At 40.1% G+C, this 23,455-nt stretch overlaps 2 protein-coding genes across 7 annotated transcripts in view; one reads left to right on the top strand and one right to left on the bottom strand.

The window, feature by feature from the left end:
* Positions 1–4,429: 4,429 nt before the first annotated feature.
* The window catches only part of SEPTIN11 (septin 11), a 126,053-nt gene continuing 107,027 nt past the window's right edge, over positions 4,430–23,455 (bottom strand). For all 4 annotated transcript variants that reach the window (XR_011621254.1, XM_024791399.2, XM_011733656.2 and 1 more), the window contains one exon: positions 4,430–23,455. This exon is cut by the window's right edge and continues 17,156 nt beyond it. The gene's annotated coding sequence lies outside the window, so the exon portion shown is untranslated.
* Positions 14,096–23,455, top strand: part of LOC105477250 (cyclin I) — a 19,216-nt gene continuing 9,856 nt past the window's right edge. For all 3 annotated transcript variants that reach the window (XM_071093533.1, XM_071093532.1, XM_071093534.1), the window contains exons 1-2: positions 14,096–14,228; positions 21,875–22,003. In XM_071093533.1, coding sequence (XP_070949634.1) covers positions 14,115–14,228; positions 21,875–22,003 — 243 coding nt within the window. In that variant the 5' untranslated portion in view covers positions 14,096–14,114. The remainder of the gene's footprint in view (positions 14,229–21,874; positions 22,004–23,455) is intronic.

Here is a 23,455-nt window from a genome sequence, read left to right as displayed (position 1 = left end):
TTATCTTTTGTAAAATAGGAACAACAAAAATACCTACTATAGAGGAGTGCTGTGGGGATAAACACAAAAGAATGCAATAAAAATGCTTAGTGTAACGTTTGGTACACAGTGAGTGATCAACATGCATTAGTTATTCTCTCCTTTTTTTTTTTTTTTTTTTCCAGAGGCAGGGTCTTTCTGTGTTTCCTAGGCTAGTGCCAACTCCTGGGCTTAATGATCCTCTCCTTGGCCTCCCAAAGTGATTACAGGCATGAACTACCACACCTAGAAATGCCGTGTAGAATGGTAGTCTAACTTGACTATTTAGAATTACTAAATAGAAATTATTTACCAATACACAGATAATATGTTTTCTTTATATGTCCTATTTATTTTCTTGGAGAATTTCATAAACTTTCGATTTTTACAACTACAATTCATTGTAAAAACAATTATTAGTTATTAAAAAAATATGGCCAGCCACAGTGGCTCAAGTCTGTAATCCCAGCACTTTGGAAGGCCAAGGCAGGCAGATTAGCTGAGGTTAGGAGTTCGAGACCAGCCTGGCCAACATGGCGAAACCGTCTCTACTAAAAATACAAAAATTAGCCAGGCGTGGTGGCATGTGCCTGTAATCCCAGCTACTCAGGAGGGTGAGGCAGAAGAATTGCTTAAACCCAGGAGGTTGCAGTGAACTGAGATTGCACCATTGCACTCCAGCCTGGGTGATAAGAGCAAGACTCTGTCTCAAAAAAAAAAAAAAAAGTGAATTAAAGTAAGGTCTTACAAGTGAACACTGAAGAACAAGAATGTCCATATTGGCTGTGCACAGTGGCTCATGCATGTCATCCCAGCACTTTGGAAGGCTGAGGCAGGTGGATTGCTCGAGCTCTGGCATTCAAGATCAGCCTGGGCAACATGACAAAACTCTGTCTCTACAAGAAATACAAAAGTTGGCTGGGCATGGTGGTGCACACCTGTATTCCCAGCTACTTAGAAGTCTGAGGTGGAAGGATTGCTTGAGCCTAGGAAGTTGAGGCTGCAGTGAGGTGAGATCGCACCACTGCACTCCAGCCTGGGTGACAGGGCGAGACCTTGTCTCAAAGAAAAAAAAAAAAAAGGAAAAAAAGAAAATATCCATATTTTTTGTTCAGACAACTGCAACTGCTTACCCGCCTATTAATTACTTCTATTTATAGTAATGTAGATTAAATTGTCACTGGCAATCTCATAGGCAGTAAGATAGTTTTAATAAGGATAAGTATATAATTAAACGGGAGCTCTTAAAGACTCCTGGTAACATTTTAATTGGTTTAACCTTCTGCCTGCAACTGACAACTGGTATTCAGTAAAAGCCATAAAAACATAATATTGTTGGACCTAGGAATAGCCCCAAAGAGGTTATGAAGATGTTAACTGAATTATTTTTCTTTTTCATTTTTTGGGTAGCAGCTTTATTATTATATAATTCAAACAACATAGAAGTAACACATTTAAAGTGTACAATTCAATGGTTTTTAGTACAGGTTGTGTGTCCCTAATACAAAAATCTGAAATGCTCCAAAATCCAAAACCTTTTGAGTGCCAACATGACACTCAAAGGAAAGCTCATTCTGGATTTTCAGACTAGGTTGCTCAACCAGTAAGTACATAATTTAATGCAAACATTTCCAAATCTGAAAAAAAAGTCTAAAATTCAAAATATTTCTGGTCTCAAATATTTTGGATAATACTCAACCTGAATATTCAGAGTTGTGCAACCATCAACACAATCAATCTCGGAACATTTTTCTCACCTCGAAAAGAAACCTTCAAAAAACTAGTTGGGCATGGAGGCATGCACCTGTGGTTCCAGCTACACAAGAGGCTGAGGCAGGAGGATTGCTTGATCCTGGAGGTCAAGCTACGGTGAGCCATGTTCACACCATTGCACTCCAGCCTGCAGCCTGGGTGACAAAGCAAGATCCTCTTTCCAAAAAAAAGAAAAAAGAAAAAAAGAAACCCCCATATCATTTCACTATCATCCCCTAATTCCATGCCTACCCCTAGCCCTAAGCAACCACTTCCTTACTTTCTGTCTGTATATATTTGCCTATTCTGGACATTCATATAAATGGAATCAAATAATATGTGGTCTTCTGTGACTGGCTTCTTTCGTTTAGCATACTGCCTTCAAAGGTTATGTATGTTACAGCACGTATTAGTATTTTCTTTTTATGGCCCAATAAGATTCCATTGTATAGGTCGGGTGTGATGGCTCATGCTTGTAATGCCAGCACTTTGAGGCTGAGGAGGGAGGACTGCTAGAGGCCAGGAGTTTGAGACCAGTCTGGAAAACATAGCAAGTCTCATGGCACCCCAACCTGCGTCACGGAGCTAGACCCCATCTCTTAAAAATAAAAATTCCATTGTATATAGATGTATCACATTTGATTTATACGTTCGCCAGCTGATTAACATTTAGGTTGTTTCATCTTTGGCTATTATGAATAATGCTAACATTTGTAAAAACGTTTTTGCATGGACAAGTATTTTCATTTCTCTTGGATATATATTTAAGAGTGGAATTTGCATTACTTTTATTGGAGTGAAAATCAGAAGCAATTTCATGGTCTAACAACGGAATTATGTTACACTCTCAATAGTATTATGCAGAAATGCTACACTCTCGAGAGAAACATGCAGAAAAATGGTGGCTTTGTTGAATGAAGACCAAATAATAATAGGCTACATGAAGTGAAAAAAAGAAAAAAAAAAAAAAGGATACAACCCACTTGAAATCCTCCTAGGGCTTCCCATGGGACTTCCCATTCCTTCTTCTGTTCTATGGCATCTGTCCTCTGCTTCCACATCCTGCCTCAGTTGTCTGAGGGCCAACCACACTAGCTTTCAGAGATTCTTAGAAACGTCCCAGCTTCGGAGCCTTTTCACATAGCTTCCTCTGCTTGTATCATTCTTTGCCCAGTGGTTTCAAGTCTCATCTTAAATGTCACTTCTTCAGAAAAACCTCTGATATCCCAAACCAGGAGAAAGGCAAGTGTTTCCATAGCAGCCGGAGATTTTCCATCTTAATGGTTTTGATACTAGAATTGTTTACTTGGTCAAATATTGAGAGCCTTTTATATGCAGGGATACAGGGTAAAACAAAACATGCAAGATCCCTGCCACTTGCGACCTTATATTCTAGGGAGGGGATACATGTACCAGTGACCAAATAAATGCACTTGGTAATTTTACATACTGATAGCTCAATGGTTATCCTCTGTTTGGACTGTAAACTCCATGAAGGCAGGAGCTATGTCTGTCTGGGCTACTTCCAGTTTGCTGAGACTCTGGCCACTAAATAAGCTCAATACATATTTTTTCACTGACAAAACAAGTATATGAAAGACAGAAATGGAAAAAAAACGGGACTTCTATAAATGGAGATCTAGCTCTTCCTCTTTCAATACTTTCTGTAATACTACATAGCTTTAAATAATTAAATCAATTAAAATAGCAAAAAGTTACTCTTTGTAGTAACAGAACCCCAAATAAAACCCATTTATGTCACCACACACTCGTTAAGTACCTGGTAATAAAACCTATTCTGAAATACCCAGACGTGTTGGTTAAGTGGATAAAATCCAATTGGCGCATTGCCAAACAGGTTCCTCCCCGTCAGCAGCATAGTTTATAGTTTTTCACAGAGGCCTTAAGCACCCATCATTTGATTCTCCCTCATTTTCCGATTTCTAAAACCCTTTAGAATCTCCCTCCACCCACACGATGTGGCAGCGAGAAAAACCGCAATTCTATTTACACGTCAATGGTAAGAGAACACATAATATTTTGCCAGGTCAACAAATTTGCAAGATCTCCACCCAAGAGAACAGTATCCCCTTTCCAGTGAATCATTCTAAGACGCTGGAGACGAGTAGGGCTAGATAAAACCACGCTACCCCAAGGCTGGACCAGAGGAGCCGATCGTGAGCTACCTTCCCCCAAGCGCAGCGCTCGGCAGCCTTTCTTCCCCAGGCGCATGCGCAGCACACTCCCCGGCCACCACACGCCTCCTCCATGGGGTCGGGAGACGTTGACGTCACCGTGCAGTCTGCAAGCAACCCTTCCGCTCCTTCAAGGAAAATGAGTCCACGGATTTTCTTAGCCCCCAGAAAATGTCCTCCCTCTTTCCATCCCAGTGTCAACGACTTCCCCAGCCTGTCTCCTTTCGGCCGGACTTCTCTGTACTTTCGTTGGACCAGAAAGGCGGAAGGGGGGAAGAGGAAGGGTGAAAGACCAATTCCGTGTTGTTTACAAGGAGTAGGCGAGTCTAGGAATCGGTCCGCGAGGGCGGAGCCGAGGAAGCCGGCACTTCTTCCTTCTTTTCCCCTCCCTCCCCAGCCTTCCCCGCGAGCGGACGCGGCAGCGCCTCTGTCTCGCTTTTTCTTATTTTTTCCCCCCTTTCCCCTTTCTTTTTTTTTTTTTTTTCTTTTCTTTTCCCCCCTCCCCCCCTTTCACCATTTCCTCTCGGAGGCGCTTTCCCCGGGCAGGGGCAGAGCCGGTCTCACCCCCCCGCCTCTCCCCGGCCCCCGCCGCCCTATGGCTAGAGGGAGCCCCCTCCCCACCCAAGCTCGAGCGGCGGCGGCCTCAGGCCGGGGGTCATCATGGAACTAATTCGCTGACCGACCCAGCACCCGCAGCCGTGCGTCCCGCTCGAGCGCCAGCGCCGGCGCCCCCCGACCCGCTTCCCCCTTTTCTCCCTCCTCAATCGGCCCCCTAGTCCCGCGCGCACCGCCGCCGCGCGCCGATGAGAATGAGGTGGTAACGGGCCCCCGGATGACCCCGCGTCACCACTGTGAGGCCTACAGCTCAGCCGGGGAGGAGGAGGAGGAGGAAGAGGAGGAGAAGGTGAGGGGCGGGGGCGGGGGCGGGGGCGGGGGGCTCGACGCGTCTCCGCGGCCGGCTTACGCGCTGGGGCCTCGCTGCTGCCCCCGCGCTGCCCCATTGGCAGCGCCCGTGGCCGCGCGCTGCTCGCTGGAGACCCGCCCTCCTGCATCCCCCAGCCCGGGGAACCTCGGGGCAGCCCTCTTCGTCCTCTCCGGCCCAAACCGACCCGGCACCTGCCCAGTTGAAAACAGCGCTACTGTGTTCCTTTTCGGGCCAATTTTTCTGTCAGCGAGTAACTTTTTTTGTGGCAGCGGCAAATTAGCTACTCTGTAGTGCATGTTGGAGGCTTTACGAGCCTGTGTTAATACACAAAGAAGGGGACACACCCCCACCCTCAGGTTGAACGATCCTGCTGGGACACCAGGAAGATTACTAACTTTGCACAGCGGAGTGAATGCCAAATGAATGGGGTGAACCTGCGGTGCTGTGAAATTCGGGGGAGGGCAACGTTACCCAGGGCTTGGTGCGGGTGGGTGGTGGGAATCCGGAGGAGGTGAGATTTGAGTTGTACCCTAAAGGCTCGATTAAATAACTGAAATTTGAAAGGAGGACAAAGAGGCCTCTGCTGGAGCTAGGAGGTCCCGTTACAGATCCTTTTGGCAGAAGTTGACATTTGGGTAGCAAAACAGTGGAATGTGTTTCGGGAGGTAGGATGGATTCAGACTCTGAAGGGGTTTGAACTAAAATATTTATGTTTTATTCTGTCAATGGCGAGCCACTCGACTTAGAGCAGCAGGGTGTTACGGTAATGACGTTAAATAACAACACTTGATGAGGCTGATTATCTGCCAGGCATTCTCCTAAACGGCTTGCAATTCATTTAATCCTCCCAAGGCTGGTAGTAGGAGCCTCATCTTACAGATGAGGAAAACTGAGACGCCTCAAGATTAAGTAATTTTCTCCTTAGGCAACACGGCTAAAACCCGGTAACCAGAATTAAGCCTAACTCTATGCTGTGTGGTATCTGTCCTGAAAATGAGTTTGTTAACAGTGTTAGCTGCTTCTAGCTTTTCCAGGTCATTTGTGGCAGATGAAATAAAAAGGATTGGACAAATAGATTAAGAAATAATGGACGGAATAGATTTAGATTGGCTAGTCTGGGACCAGAGAATCTCCGAGAGATTCTGAGCCCCTGGACTAGAAATTTCTTGATACTGATGAAGGGCCGACTAAAGTTCAGGAAAGACGATCTGTAGTTACAGATAGTTTATGTGGTAATGTGACATCCTAGTAGGTTAGAATGGAACTTAGCATGTGTCTTGGTCAAAATTGGAAACTTGAGTGTGTCCGTGTTTTATGTTGATTGTGTAATACATTAAAAATGAAGAATATTCATCTTCCTGTGTATGTTTCTTCGTCTTTAAAATGGGCTTTATGGCTGAAATGGGGGTGTAGTAAGAAAAATAAAAATAAAAAACTCGAAAAAAAGGGCTTCCCACAATTTGATTAAATTGTGGGAAGGTTACATGAGTTAATATGGCATAGCGCTTTGAACAATAGGCCGTCAAGTAGTAAGCACTCAGTGCTTTTACTTGTTAAGCTCTTTACAAGTGAAGATATTAATTATTAGGCATATGCTCAACTCCGGAGATTAACATCAAATAATTCATTATTAGAAAAGGCAAGTCTACCAATAATCATCACAAAGCAACTAGATGTAAAAGTAGAATTATGTCCAAGTACAGATGTGGGAAGACAGAGCACAACAGCACAAATCCGGAGAGTCTTACAGACTGATGGCTACTTTAGGAAGGGAAGTATGAACTAGAGGACATACCAAGTTGAAACAACAGTGTGTACAGCCATGGAGATTAGGAAAGAGCGTATACTTGGAATCGCAAATACCTTTAATTCATTGTTTCCAGTGCATAAAGTCAAGGAGGGAATAGTAAAACTTCAGTTTCTTGTATGGCCACATTAATCCCTCCTTTCAGAAGGGGAACTAAGATTCAGAAGTCAGCACCAGTACAGGATTATTAATGGAATTAGTATGATAATGATGGCAAATACAATAATAGATATTAGTGAAGTTGTTTATATTGTATACCCAGCACTGTGCAGCACTTTTCCTCAGAGGAGCAGGGGACCATGTATGTATATCTGTAATAGTTAGGCTGTACAATAAGCCTTTTATAAACTATTGCCTCAGACATTAAGCTATTTGATAACCGTGGAGAAAGGAGAAGCAGCAGCAATTGAGAGAATGGAAGGAGAAATGTGAAGCTGGCATAAAGTTTGTGTGTGGAATATGCCAACCAATATAGTCTCTTGTTATTTCCTGCTTTTCTAAAAAAGCTTGCAAAATTGGATATGACCAACGATAGACATACAGTAACAAAATAGAACTATATAGTTCTGTTTATTCAAACAGTAAAATTGTGTTTTAAATGTTTGCATTTTATTTCTTAGCAGAATTTATTAATCCAACTCAAAATGTGTTTTACACGTTAGAAAACAGGCTTGTGCACTGTCAGTAAAAGAAAACCCAAGCCCATGCTTTCTGTATCATAGTATGTCTTACTAGTCTTGTCTTTTGTTCTCTCTCTATATAGAACATACATTATGACCCTTTACTGCTAAATATTTCAGAATAATAGTAATACTTTCTTACAGAATCACAGCAAAATTTTCAATTTTGGTAAATTTAGCAATCGATACATTGACTTGTGTAATCTGTCCCAGTTATCTCATTTGACCCAATAATGACCTTTACACCATTTGTCTCCTTCCAGTACTGGATCCAATTGAAGGTCAGGTATTGCAGTTTCTTTTCAATTTTTTTTTTTTTTTTTTTTTTTTTTTGGAGACAGAGTGTCCCTCTGTTGTCCAGGTTGGAATTCAGTGGCGTAATCGGCTAAATGCAACCTCCACCTCCTGGGTTCAAGTGATTCTTCTGCCTCAGCCTACCAAGTGACTGGGGCCGCAGGCGTGCACCGCTACGCCTGGCTCATTTTTGCGTTTTTAGTAGAGATGGGTCTTACCATGTTGGCCAGGCTGGTCTCCAACTCCTGGCCTCAAGTGATCCGCCTACCTTGGCCTCCCAAAGTGCTGGGAGTACAGGCATGAGCCACCCTGTGCAGCAGTTTTTTGTGGCCTCATTTAATCTGCAACATCCCCAAAGGTATCCCCCATTGTTTTTGTCTTGCAATTATTTGTATCCCATTTTTATTTTATTTTATTTATTTATTTTTTTTTAGAGATTGGGTCTCACTTTGTTACCCAGGCTGGAGTGAGGTAGTGTAATCATAGCTGACTGCAGCCTCAAACTCCTGGGCTTATGTAATCCTCCCACCTGAGCCTCCTGAGTAGCTGAGACTACGGGCAGGTGTATGATATCATGCCTGGCTAATTTAAAATTTTTTTTTTTTTTTTGGTAGAGATGGGTCTTGCTCTGTTGCCCAGGCTGGTCTCAGACTCCTGGCCCCGAGTGCTTCCCTCCTGCCTCACAAAGTTCTGGGATCACAAGCAGGTGCCACCATGCCCTGCTATCTGTCCCATTTTTAAAAGTTTAAGGAAATTATGCCTCTTTTTACTTTGTTAGCTTTCTCCAGAGTGAGCAAAGAGTGATTCTTTTGTTTTTTTCCTATTGATAATGTTGTATTGCATTGGTTTCTGAATCTTAAAACAAGCTTGCATTCCTGGAACAAATCCCACTTGGTTATGGTGTATAATTCTTTTTTTATATTGCTGGATTCAGTTTGCTAGTATTTTGTTGAGAAATTTTGCATTTATATTCAGAAGAAATACTAATCTGTAGTTTTCTAGTGATGTCTGGTTTTGGTAGCAGGGTAATAATAACTGGCTTCAAAGAATAAGTTGGGGAGAATTTGTAAAGAATTGTTATTAGTTTTTCTGAAAATGGTTGGTAGAATTAGCCAGTGAAGCCATCTGGGCATGGATTTTTCTTTGACAGTGCTTTAAAAAATTAACTGTTTAAATCTTTGGTTTTACAACTACTCAGCTTTTTCTTTCTTTCTTTCTTTTTCTGTTTTTCTTGGTGTTTTTTTTTTTTTTTTTTTTTTTTTTTTTGGAATAATCTCACCAGTGTAGCTTTTTACTTCTTAAGTTTTGGTATTTTGTATTTCTGGGAACTGGACCATTTCATCTAAATTTTCCAATTTAGTTGCACACAGTTGTTCATAAAATTCCTTTATAATTCTTTTTGTTTCTGTAAGGTAGGTAGTAATGTCTTTTTTTTAGTCTTGATTTTAGTAATTTGTCCTCTGTATTTTCGTGGTCAGTCCAGCTAGCTAAAGGTTTGTCCATTTTTATCTTTTCAAAGAATCAGCTTCTGGTTTCATTGACTTTGCACTGCTGTTTTTGTATTCTCTACTTCATTAATTTCCATTCTAATATTTAATATTTCCTTGCTTCTGTCTTGCTTTAGGAACAGTTTACTCTTCTTTTTCCATTATGTTAAAGTAGAAGATGAGGCTCTTGATTTGAGATACCTTTTTTTAGTAGAGGCATTTTCAGGTATTATTTCTAAGCACTGCTTTAATTGTATCTGATAAGTTTTGGTATGTTATGTCTTCATTTTCACCCATCTCAAAGTATTTTCTTATTTCCCATGTGACTCTAACCAGATACCTTTGTTTTTTTAAAAAAAAAAAAGTTGTTACAATATAAACATTTGAAAGTCATACTGAGGGCTTTAATTGTAGGCCATTGGAGAACAGGAATCCATTGAACCTGATTTATTTCTGTTTACATGATTCTACTTTATGTGTCTCTCTCTCTACCCATCTAAACCCTCTAAAAATAATCTTGAAATCTAGTGAAGAAACTTGAGTCACTAGTGACAGTCAGTTGTTGGGATAGCTTGTGAAGGCTGGTGGATCCATTTGGTTGTAGCTAATGGCGTGAAAGAATTATTAAAGTTCTATGGTTTTTAATAGGAGTTTGGAAGAAACCTTAGAACCTGTGAAGTCTAATCTTGACCCAAATAGCTGTTTCTTCTAAATATCTCTTGACAGATGGTCATCTAGTTTACATTCCATTTTTTTATATAGAGAAAGGTTTTCAACTGTGTTGCCCAGGCTGGTCTTGAACTGCTGTGCTCCAGTGATCCTCCTGCCTTGGCCTCCCAAAGTGTTGAAATTACGGAAATCAGCCACAGCATCTGGCCTACATTCCATTTCTAATGTTAATATTTCTATCTGCATTAGAAGAAATTATAGTGAGCTTGCTCACCAAATTGTTGAAGATCTGAGAAAGGTACCAAGGCAACAAAATTGGAATCTCAATATCTCAGCAGTATGCAACAGGGATGGAATATAACAAGATGACCTTTTTTCTTTTTTATAAAGAATATTTTGTTCTGAACAAGGATGTGTCAAAACAAAAAAGGAAGGTACCCAAACGCCACACACAATGGGTTAGGGCAGGTAGGGGTAAAGCTGGCTTAACAAGGAACCTAAGAAAGTCTAACAGTTTTTGTTGACCGTAAATTATATCTGAACTGATACTGAGGTGTCTTCAAAAAAAAAAGCTAACAAGGGCCACGACTGGTGGCTCACACGTGTAATCCAAGCACTTTGGGAGGCCAAGGCAGGCCGATCACTTGAGGTCAGGAGTTCGAGACCAGCCTGGCCAACATAGTGAAGCCCGTCTCTACTAAAAATACAAAAGTTAGCCATATGTGGTGGTGCATGCCTGTAACCCCAGCTACTCAGGAGGCTAAGGGAGGAGAATCACTTGAGCCTGGGAGGTGGAGGTTGCAGTGAACCGAGATTGTGCCACTGCACTCCAGCCTGGGCAACAGAATGAGACTCTTGTCTTAAAAAAAAAAAAAAAAAAAAAAAAAAAAAGCCAATGATTTTAGATTGCATTTATGGTAAAACTAAAGCTAATTTAGAAGAGGCAAAATATCCTGAGGAGCTATCGAAGTTTTCAACTATGAAAAAGATGAATTGGTGTGCATGATAGCACTCTTTAAAGATTGGAAATACTGGTGTGAAAGAGATGAGATTTTGGTAGGTTAAAGTTCTGAACAAGGATGTATATAAAAAAAGAAAATGCCAGAACCCCACACACAGTGGGTTGTTGCAGGTGGGGGTAGAGTTTTTTTGGTTGTATATTTTTGTTTTGGGCTCCAGTAGTTGGAACTGGAACAATTGGTTGGGTCTCTGTTTCATCAAAGTACTGTGCTGTGGACACAGTGAGTAATAAAAAAATGATATTGGCAGATGTGACTGCATAGAGATTTATTTCTTTAGAGACAGGGTCTCATTCTGTTGCTGGGGCTGGAGTGCAGTGGCATGATTTTGGCTCACTGCAACCTCAGCCTCCCAGGCTCAAGCCATTCTGCCACCTCAGCCTCCCACGTAGCTTGGACCACAGGCACACACCACCACGCCTGCCTAATTTTTGTATGTTTTATGGAGATGGAGTTTCACCACATTGCCCAGGCTGGCGTCAAACTCCTTGACTCAAGCAGTCTGCCCTCCGCAGCCTTCCAAAGTGCTAGGATTACAGGCCTGAGCCACTGCACCTGGCCAGGAATTTATAACATAGTTGGGGAGTTAGTGGAAAGCTGCTTTATGACATGATTAAAGAATCAAGAGTTTTTAGAAGAAATTACGTTTGAGATAGGTCTTTTTGGATTAGTATTAGTTCTTTTTCTGTTCTATTTACCCTTTGTTGTCTTAGTATGAAAATATTTTATGCTAATTATAGAAGATTTGCAAAAACTCAGGTGTTTAAAGACACAAAAATTAACAAAATCGTAATTGAGTTAACCAGAATTAGTCTCTAGTAAGTTGAGAAGCAAGTAGGTAGCATATGTGAAGTGGTACATAGGAAAGAGCTGGAGTTGGGATAGAATGTGGAAATTATAGAAGTGGTTTGCTATTTTTTGCTTTTCCAAATCTTTTATATTTTAAAAAATTGGAACTTTTTACATGTTAATTCTGGATATTTAAAAAAATTCTTAGAGCCCATGAATCTGAAGTATGTAATACAGGTACGTAGTTGAGAAAGTCACATTGTTAGTGAAATTTATAATGAAAACCAGCATTCTCCTATGCTAGGCCTTTCTCACCCTTTTCTTACTCCGCAGAGGTTAACTACTCCCAGCTCTTTCCTGCTTCTCCCGTTATTTAGCATCACATTTTCAAACAACTTGCTCTACTGCTGTGTTTTGACATTTCAGTTTGAGATATTTATGGATTTCCTACTATGAAATGTAAAGACGTGGCTTTTATTTTACCCTCTTCCAATATCCATAGTTATGTCTCCACATCCTCCCAATGTGATTTTATCATACTGTGGTCTATCCAGTATTTTCATTATTGCTGTATAGATATTGTGATATATTATTTACTTTCTTAAACTCTTTTTTCTGAAGTTCATTACCTTTTTAGTTGCTTACCTTTCAACAAATCTAGCTGAGCCTTTTCACATTCTTTTTTGTTTTTTTTTTTTGAGATGGAGTCTTGCCCTGTCACCGGGCTGGAGTGCAGTGGTGCAATCTTGACTCATTGCACCCTCCGTCTCCTGGGGTCAGGCGATTTTCCTACCTCAGTCTTCCAAGTAGCTGGGATTACAGGCACCTGCCACCATGCCTGGCTAAGTTTTGTATTTTTAGTAGAGACGGGGTTTCACCATATTTGTCAGGCTGGTCTTGAACTCCTGACCTTGTGATCTGCCCACCTCCACCTCCCAAAGTGCTTAGGATTAACAGATGTGAGCCACCGTGCCTAGCCACCTTTTCACATTCTTTAGCAGTTCCTTAATCCAATTTTCTACACACAGTCAAACCTCAAGTCTGTAGTTTGCTGCTTTTTTTTTTTTTTTTCCCTAAACCTAGAAGCCTATGCAGTGGCTTACCCCTGTAACCCCAGTGCTTTGGGAGCCCAAGCAGGAGGATTGCTTGAGGATGGGCAACCTAGCAAAACTGCATCTCTACAAAAAAAAAAAAAAAAAAAAAAAAAAAATTACCTGGGCTTGGTGGTGTGCATCTATAGTCCCAGCTATTTGGGAGGCTGAGGCGGGAGGATCACCTGAACGCAGGAGTTCGAGGCTGCGGTGAGCCACTATACCACTGCACTCTAACCTGGGCAACAGAGTGAGACTCTGTCTCCAAATACATATAAACATAAAACCTAGAGACATTTCCCTTGGACTCTGTGTTGTCTTGCACTGCTAAACTTACTATTTAGACATGCTGCTCATTTTAGAGTGCTAGTCATTGTACTGTGGAGCCTTGTAGGTGAGCACTGTTCAGTAGAACTTACTGCATTAATAGGAATGTTCCTTTTCTGCACTGTCCGATAACAGTATCCACTAGTCACATGTGGTTACTGAAGTAAGGCTATTGTGACTGAAGAAATAAGTTTTTTTGTTTGTTTGTTTTTGAGACGGAGTCTCACCCTGTTGCCCAGACTGGAGTGCAATGGCGTGATCTCAGCTCACTGCAACCTCCGCCTCCCATGTTCAAAGGATTCTCCTGCCTCAGCCTCCCGAGTAGCTGGGATTACAGGCACCCGCCAGCATGCCCAGCTAATTTTTGTGTTTTCAGTAGTGACAGGGTTTCACCATGTTGGCCAGGCTGGTCTCCAACTCCTGACCTAGTGATCCACCTGCCTTGGCTTTCCAAAGTGCTGGGATTACAGGCATGAGCCACCACGCCTGGCCAGTTTTTAAATTTTATTCAGCTCATATTTAAATATCTACATGTGTAGCTGATGGATACGGAATTGGAAGCACAATTTAAGATGATTTCATACTGAAAAAGTGGGAATGAGTAGGATTTAATGTAATTGATATATTCTCTTTTTAATGAAGGAAAAATGTTAGTGGCCCTTGTCTGATTAGGTTTTTAAGAGGAATGTTTGAAATAATTCTAGGAATTCCTGGTGAAGAAGTCAGTGACAAAGTTTTGACAATTTGAAACATTAATAACATCTTTTGATCAAGGTCCAAAGGTTCTATCAATTACGTGGCCTTGTTTTTATTCTCTTTATAACTGAATTTCAGATTTAAAGTGTGGATGTTTTAGATAACTGATTATTTTGGTATTTTAATATGATATTTTAAAGAGCTGTAAAATCCTATACTGCCTCATAGCATTCTTATGTTGTTTTATGAGTTGCTTAATAAGTACTTTATATAATGCTACACTTACTCTGTAACTAATTTTAAAACATATTTGATTTTGTAGGTAGCTACATCAAGCTGGCTAGCAGGCAGATCCAAAGGATATCATGAAGTTTCCAGGGCCTTTGGAAAACCAGAGATTGTCTTTCCTGTTGGAAAAGGCAATCACTAGGGAAGCGCAGATGTGGAAAGTGAATGTGCGGAAAATGCCTTCAAATCAGGTAATGATTTAAGACCGATTAATTTTATTAGAAATAAGCATACCACTGCCATACATAATAATATCTTGACACTGCATTGGAGGAATTTGTACCATTTAAGGATGTGCTATATTTGAGAGACATCTCCCTGTTTCTTTTTTGTGTAACAGGGTCTCACTCTGTCATCCAGTCTGGAGTGCTGTGGCATGATCTCAGCTCACTGCATCCCGCGCCTCCCTGGCTCAAGCGATCCTCTCACCTCAACCTCCTGAGTAGCTGGGACTGCAGGCACATGCCACCATGCCTGGCTAATTTTTTGTATTTTTGGTAGAGATGGAGTTTCACCATGTTGCCCAGCCTAGTTTGGAAGTCCTGAGCTCAAGCAATCCACCAGCCTTGGCCTCTCAAAGTGCTGGGATTATAGGCGTGAGCCACCATGCCCAGCCTCTTCTTTTTTAAAAACTCCTGCTCCTACTGTAGCCGTTTCTTTCTGAAACAAGAGTTAACTGTTTTTGTTTGTTGACGTGTTTTGTTGTTATCTGAGTTACAGCTTTAGGAATATAGTTAAGTTCGTTTTCTTTCCTCATAATCTATACTAACAGTAGTAACCTTCTTTAGATACATAGTTTATAGTTAGCCAGAGGCTGAACATCTTCATACCATTGTCTTTAGTCAACCAAAAACCTACTCTTTCATCAGTAGCGATAAGGAGTTCATGTGAACTACTAAGGTAATACCAATGTTGGAAGCTTTTTAGAAGATAGCCAGCTGGCCTCTTAACTACTGTTGGCTGTATAGTTTTTCTTGTAGAAATTTTTATACTTCTATCATATATAATTATTTTTCACAAATAACTGTGAAGTTTATCCACTCCAAAAGTTCATCGTATAAGATGTCTTATATATCTTTTACTCTTAATATCTAACATGGTGCTTGGAAAATAGAATAGTGGTCAAATGTTCTTTTAATATGCATTAGTGAACGAATGGCAAATATGTAAGTTCCTCCTGTGTTGTTTTAGGCGATCCTTTGCTCATTGGTTTTGAAAGCATATATGCCTTTTTAATTCAATTCTAATTTTTCCAACTTATATCATTCTTTCCCACAAGCTGAAGAAGTACATTCTTCATTTACTGTTACTTGTCATTTTGCAAACTGATTAGTTAACCGGAATGTGGAGTGTTTATACATACACTATCTCATTTAATATCTCATTTAATCCTTTGAAAAAGTAGGCAGTAGTCCCAATTTACTCAAGACTTTAATAGAATGATAGTAATAGAATGATAATTTGGGCGGGACGCAGTGGCTCTCGCCTGTAATCCCAGCACTTTGGGAGGCTAAGGTGGGCAGATCACCTGAGGTCAGGCATTCGAGACCAACCATGGTCAACATGGTGAAACCCTGTCTCTACTAAAAATACAAAAATTAGCTGGGTGTGGTGACTCATTCCTGTGACCCAGCTACTTGGAAGGCTGAGGCATGAGAATTGCTTGAACCCAGGAGGCAGAGGTTGCAGTGAGCCGAGATCGCACCACTGCACTCGAGCCTGGGTGACAGGGTGAGACTCCATCTCAAAAAAAAGTTATAATTTGATCCTTTTCCTAAGGTAGTCCTCTTCCTGTGATACTTTTTGTTGTTGTTGTTTTATATTTTTGTGTGCATATGTGATTTTTAGATTAGTTGGGAATTCAAGTTATTTAGCAAATGTCTGGTGAGTATCTGCCATACTCTAGGCACTATTCTAGGCACTGGGGATACAACAGGAGAAAATAAATTCCTTCCCTTATGTTGTGACATTCTAGTGAGCCTCAAAGCTTTTTTATAGCTGCTTGTAGGACCATTCCTTTCCTCCTCCTGCTATCTCCTTGAGTCAGCATGTAACCAACAATAATATGTTTTTACAGCCTGGTCTTTGAAGATGATATTCTACCTAGATTGTAGTATATTGCTATATTACCAAATAATCTGACCTATTTCTTTCTTTCTTTTTTTTTTTTTTTTGGTGGAGAAGGAGTTTTTATCTTGTTGCCCAGGTTGGAGTGCAATGGCATGATCTTAGCTCACTGTAACCTCGGCCTCCTGGGCTCAAGTGATTCTCTTGCCTCAGCTTCCCAAGTAGCTGGGATTACAGGCACCCGCCACCACACCTGGCTAATTTTTGTATTTTTAGTAGGGACAGGGTTTCACCGTGTTGGCCAGACTGGTCTCGAACTCCTCACCTCAGGTAATCTGCCTGCCTCAGTAACCCAAAGTGCTGGGATTACAGGCGTGAGCAACCATGCCCAAATCTGGCCTATTTCTGTAGGTGATTTAACAAATACTGGTGTGGTAATACCAGAGAACAGAATAGTATCAGAACTTCTGAGAGAGACCCACTTCTTCAGGATTTGCCTTTAGTAATGCCAAGTAGAAGTCGTATTTAATACTTATAAAATTTGGGTAGCCTTGGTCTGGTGGGGATAGGAGATAAGAATAGGGGTAAAAGGCTATATAGGGGCTTGAGTTGCTTGCCAGGGTAACCCCCAGGGGACACTTCTCTATTCAATTTTTTTTTGTTGTTTTTTTGTTTTTTTTTTGAGACAGAGTCTTGCTCTGTCACCCAGGCTGGAGTGCACTGGCACCATCTCAGCTCACTGCAAGCTCCGCCTCCCGGGTTCACTCTGTTCACCTGCTGCAGCCTCCTGAGTAGCTGGGACTACAGGCACCCACCACAACGCCCGGCTAATTTTTTGTATTTTTTAGTAGAGACGGGTTTCACCGTCTTAGCCAGGATGGTCTTGATCTCCTGACCTCGTGATCCGCCCGCCTCGGCCTCCCAAAGTGCTGGGATTACAGGTGTAAGCCACCGCATTCGGCCACTTCTCTATTCTAGTTCTAACTCTTTTATTTTCTTCTAAGGGACTGGCATTTTTTTTTTTTTAACCTCCCTTTCCACTGTTGCTCTGACTTTTCTAATTTTGTTTTGAAGTGTTGGTAAAAATGGAAAAATAAGGTATTTTTAAGCTTTCTCTTATGCCTTTTTCCTCCAGTTTCCTTCTAACTTCCCCTGCCCCGACTATATTTTGAAGTCAGTCTCTCACATAATTCTTGTTTAATTTGCATCGCCTATCCCCTAATTTAGGACAGCGTGGTCAGGCAAGAATATTATATACCTATCACTCATCTTCTATGTGTTTCTGCCACATTCTGCTTCCCTTATGATAGCACAAAGTATTATAATTTTCTGGTGATCTGATTGTGAGGTTCCTTGAGGGGTATGGTTGTGTCATTTTTGTTTACTTGCATATAATAGACTGAAAGTAAGCATTTCAGTGAATGGTGTTTATCATTTCTTTATGATTCATTCAGGTACCTTACTGTGTTCTTGGCACTTGCAGACAACTTCTTTTATATTATGTAATTGTACTTTCAAGTTCATGATAATTTTGTTACATGAATTTGGGGAAAACATTGAAACTGGTCAAAGTGCACACACTTTCAGGTGTTCTCAATTTATTTTGCCAAAGTGCTTTTGATTTACAAAGATAAAACCCTGCCACAAATTGTTTATATACAGATGATTTTCAGTAGAATTTTAGAACTCTAAGGAATCTTAAAAAACAGGTTGTTAACAACTTTTCTAGTCATTCTCATCTGGAGTTTGGTTTGCTGCTTCCTACTTCATCAAAGCCAAAAGCAAAAATTCGATTATTATTATTTTTTTTTTTCTGAGACAGGGGCTCACTCTGTCGCCCAGGCTGGGGTGCAGTGGCTCCATCACAGTTCACTGCAGCCTCTCTTTCCCAGGCTCAAGTGATCCTCCCACCTCAGCCTCCCAAGTAGCTGAGATCACAGGCACGCACCACCACGCCTAATTTTTTTATTTGTGGAGAAGAAGGCTCACTGTGTTACCCAGGCTGGTTTCAAACTCCTGGGCTCAAGCAGTTTTCCTGCCTTGGCCCCCTACAGTACTGGGATTACAATTGTGAGGCATGCCAAGAAATTTAATTTTTAAAAAAATGTTGAACGTCACAGGTGTAATGAGATGCTGTTGGAGCATAGGAAGGTACTTAGCCCAACTTGAATTATCAGGAAAAGTACCTGGTGGGGAATAACATCAAAATAGCTCTCAAGAGATACATAATAAAGCAGGTGAGATAGAGAAGGGAGCGCGTTCCAGGCAGAAGGAGCAATACGAACAAAGGAGCAGTGATGTAAAATAGCATAGCAGGGGCAAGGAAGGATCATAAATAGAAGTTACTGCTCTTAGAGCATGGAGTTTAAGACAAAGTGATGGAAGATGTTTGAGGTTAGAGAGGTAGGTCATAGATTTGTATGCCATGCTGGGGAATTGTACTTAATCTTTTAGGTAGTGGTGAACCTTTTAGAGTTTAAAGCGGGGGAGGTTGTATATTATAAGGAAGAGACTAGCAGCATGTGGAATATAATATATATACAGAATATATATTAATAGCAGTCTATATTTTACCATGTTTGATCAATCCATTATAAATTCTCTTTAGGATTATTTGTTCAGCTACTGAATCCTTCTAATCCTATTTGGGCAGTCCATATGAGAAACAGTTCACCTGATGAAATCAGGAAATACTGTTTTGGGCTTTCTCTTTTTCTCTCTCATTCTTTATTTTAGAGGAATAGGAGTGAAATGATAGAGGAATAGGAGTGAAATGAATTACTTAGGCACAGAACTTACTGTTTGTAATGCTGTCATGATAATATTACTGTTTAGTACACGTTTGAATTGATTTGAAAAAGTTACCTTAGACTCAATATTACTTCAGTTAAATTGAGTCTTCTTAAACTGTTATCTTTTGGATTTTAAAAAAGTTACAGCTAGTTTTGTCTAGTGATGATAACATTGGCCATGTGGGAATTCTTTTCTTGGCCGTATTGTTAAATTTTAGTATGTGGTATATGGGCCACACATAGTGGCTCACACCTGTAATCCCAACACTTTGGGAGGCCAAGGCGGGAGGATTGCTTGAGTCTGGGAGTTCAAGACCAGCCTGGGTAACATAGTGAGACCTCGTCTCTGCAAAAAGTAAAATTAGGCCAGGCGCAGTGGCTCATGTCTGTAATCCCAGCACTTTGGGAGGCTGAGGCGGGCGAATCACTTGAGATCAGGGGTTCGAGACCAGCCTGGCCAACATGGTGAAACCCCATCTCTACTAAAAATATAAAAATTAGCCAGGCGTGATGGCACAAGCCTGTAATCCCAGCTACTTGGGAGGCTGAGGCAGGGAGAATTGCTAGAACCCAGGAGGAGGAGGCTATAGTGAGCTGAGATCGAGCCACTGCACTTTAGCCTGGGTGACAGAGCAAGACTGCGTCTCAAAAAAAAAAAAAAAAAAAAAAAATTAGGCCGGGCGCGGTGGCTCAAGCCTGTAATCCCAGCACTTTGGGAGGCCGAGACGGGCGGATCACGAGGTCAGGAGATCGAGACCATCCTGGCGAACACGGTGAAACCCCGTCTCTACTAAAAAATACAAAAAATTAGCCGGGCGAGGCGGCGGGCGCCTGTAGTCCCAGCTACTCGGGAGGCTGAGGCAGGAGAATGGCATAAACCCGGGGGGCGGAGCTTGCAGTGAGCTGAGATCCGGCCACTGCACTCCAGCCTGGGCAACAGAGCGAGACTCCGTCTCAAAAAAAAAAAAAAAAAAAAAAAAAATTAACTGGGCATGGTGGCACGTACCTCTGGTCCTGGCTACTTGGGGGCGCTGAGGTGGGAGGATCACTTGGGCCTGGGAGGTTGAGGGTGCAGTGTGCCATGGTTGTGCCACTGTACTCCAGCCTGGGTGACAGAGCAAGACCCTGGCTCAAAAAGATATATATATGGAATATTAAAGTTCAAAGTTATTGTCATGATTTCTTTCATGACTAATTGTTACAGTGTTTAAAATAACTATTCATGTATAATATTTTGTAAATTTGTTTTTCTGACATTGTTAGATAATTGGGTAGTTTAGAGGTAGGAAAGGAGAACTAATAAAATTGGAGTGCCATTTGCATTCTATATATGTGCTTTACATAAGTTATGTCATTTAGTTATAACTATATGATAATCTCCATATAACTGTATTCTCTTTTTTTGTATATTACCTTTTGTGATTCTTCTTATAATTGTATGTTTCTGTTATTGTTTAATGCCAAACACCAAATAATGACATTGTTTAATGTAATCTGTCATTCAGGGATTTTTTTTTTCTCCCACATCGTATCTCTACCTGAAGGTTGGAGTTAATGGTGTTCTTGTTTTCATAGCTACTGTAAATCATTGTTCCTTTCATCTCCCTAAAGCCTCCCCAGTTTCATGAGTTTATAACATCACCTACGTCTCCTGGGAATTTATTCCCTTGTTGTTGATGTGTTTGGCTGGCTTACTTAACATTACTTTTCCTTATTTGTTGTGGCATTTTGGATAAAAGCTCATCTTGATAGGAATTTAATTTCTCTTGAATGCTTAACTCTTCATCCAGAAGTTCTGTGACTGGCTTTACTTGGTTCTCAGGGATTTTTATGAACCCTTAGTCCAGAAGTAGATTTTAAAGTAGCCTAGATACAAAATTACAGCTAGATATGAGGAATAACTTCTAGTGTTCCATACCATTGTAGGCTTACTATGGTTAACTTAGGAAATATAAATGAACTATGATAACAGAATGATAGCCCATTTAAAAACTGAAATCAATAGTAATAAGTGAAAGTTACCAGGGGCAACAGATGAATTATACATTTAGAGATAATGAAAAAATACTGAACGGGAAATCAACCTGAAGTAAATGACTGTTTTGAAAGATTTCCACAAACACAAAACATCGTTGTTGTTTTAATCTTCCTATATATTATTTGAGTATTCTCCTTATAGCTCTTTCAGACTGTTGGAAGTTTGAAAGAGCTATAAGGAGAATACTGAATGTTTCCGACATAAACAACTGGTTTTATTTTTTTAATGGTGACTCCAAAACTTGAGTAAAAGTTTTCTAATCACTATTAAAGTGTGTCCCTGCTAAAAATTAAGTCTATACTCAGTAGTAAAGCTTACAACAGCAATAAAACAATAATGTTTTGTGTTTGTGGAAATCTTTCGAAATAGTAATTTACTTCCGGTTAATTTCCTGTTCAATTTTTTCATCATCTCTAGATGTATAATTCATCTGTTGTCCCTGGTATCTTTCACTTATTACTATTGATTTTAGTTTTTTAAATGGGCTATCGTTTCCATTATCATAGTTCATTTATATTTCCTAAGATAAGTTAATGGCTATTTGCTGCGGGAGAAATTCACTATATTTTCTTAATCTTAAGAGTTGGGGGAACTTAACTCCAAAATTACTATCAGTTGATGATAGTGTTACTTAAACTTTAAAGTGTTATATTTTCTGAACACCTAAATTTAATTAAACTATGGATATTTGGTGAGATGATAGTGAAAATTTTAATATAGTAGGAGAATATTGGATATTGATATTAAATGTGATAACCAAAAAAGTTTTATTTTCATCTGTCTCAAGTCTGATAGATTGTGAATAACCTTAACATTTTTAAACATTTTTAAACATAAAAATGAGGTAGTATTACCTCACTTTTTATGAGAGAGAATTCTAAACATACTCTTGATGATAGCTCAAACTTTGTCTTATGTTTTTAAAATTGTTTCCTTATAGAATGTTTCTCCATCCCAGAGAGATGAAGTAATTCAATGGCTGGCCAAACTCAAGTACCAATTCAACCTTTACCCAGAAACATTTGCTCTGGCTAGCAGTCTTTTGGACAGGTTTTTAGCTACCGTAAAGGTAAGTGTTTTAAGATAGACTTACATATAACCTCATTTGAGTGTACATATGCTAAACCAGAAGCTATTAGTAAACATTCTTTAAGGTAGAAAGAAGTGGAGAACTTTGCTGGAGAGTGATGTATGTACCCATAAGAAGACGTGGTGATGTGTTCTGCTATTGTTTATTTTAGTTTTATTTTTTGAGATAGTTTCACTTTGTTGCCCAGGCTGGAGTGTTTCTGCCTCCTGGGTTCAAGTGAGTTTTGTGCCTCAGCCTCCCACATAGTTGGGACTACAGACACGTGCCACCATGCCAGTCTAATTTTTGTATTTTTAGTAGAGACAGGGTTTTGCCATGTTGGCCAGGCTAGTCTTGAACTCCCGATGTTAAGTGATCAGCCTGCCTTGGTCTCCTAAAGTGCTGGGATTACAGGCATGAGCTACCGCTCCTAGCTTTCTACTAAAAAGCAGAAGTGTTTTTGGAAGTGTTTCTAATTGTATTCTGTAATTTTCTTTTTGTTACAAGTATTCATAACTTTTTAGCCTATGAAATTTTCTATCTCTTGATTTTAGCACAAACCATATAGCATCAGCTGAATATTTTGTCATTTTCTAACATTGATGTACAGAGGTGGACAAGGAATCAGACTAAAGTATAAGCTTATTGCACGTTTTTCTCTGTCACTACTTATTGAATATCCATACTATGTGGCTTTCTGAAAAATGTGAAGTGCTTTCTTATGGGCATACTTTGGGATATAACAAAATGTCATAAAACAACCTTGGTATATTTTTGTTGAATGGCAGCATACAAATAATTAGGTTTTATATTGTCCCCATTGTTATGTCATTGGCTGTGTCAAGTTAGTAAGTAGGCCCTCAACATATTTAAAGCAGAAAATGAGCATGCATTTAATGGCAAGGCATGAAAGAGTAGCAAAGTATTTTAACTGTAGGCATTAGTATGCATAAGAATATGTAAACTGGGGGAACTGTCAATTAAAATGCTTTATTAGGTATACAAAATAGAAGCCAAAGAATTAAGGAGTGTAAGACTGAATAGCCGCTGAGTTTCAAACTTCTACTCCTAAGAGACTTACTAAACATGACAGGACCCAAAAAATAAGAAATATGAAAAAAATGAGATACTTAGCAGAATTCTCTAATTGTTCCAGAAATTTCCCCAACTTTGTTGCAAATGTTTAATAAACACAGCAAGAATCTCATGATAGAAACTACAACAATGTGTTCACTAATAGTTTTTGAAAAATATACTGTCCCAGAAAGGACACTAACCTTAAACTCATCTTTCTGTGGAATTATCTGTGAAAAGTAGGTTAGATGTAGTGGAGAAGGGAGGGAGGAGTGATGTGGACTTGTTGCTAAGATAAAAGTAGGCATTTTTCAGATATCCCAGATTGCAAGCAGCTTTAAAAAATGTTTACATACACAGAAAATATATTTTTTAATT

Source organism: Macaca nemestrina, chromosome 3, assembly GCF_043159975.1.
Source record: "Macaca nemestrina isolate mMacNem1 chromosome 3, mMacNem.hap1, whole genome shotgun sequence".
Taxonomy (NCBI): Eukaryota; Metazoa; Chordata; class Mammalia; order Primates; family Cercopithecidae; genus Macaca; species Macaca nemestrina.
This window is presented reverse-complemented; position numbering and strand designations above follow the sequence as displayed.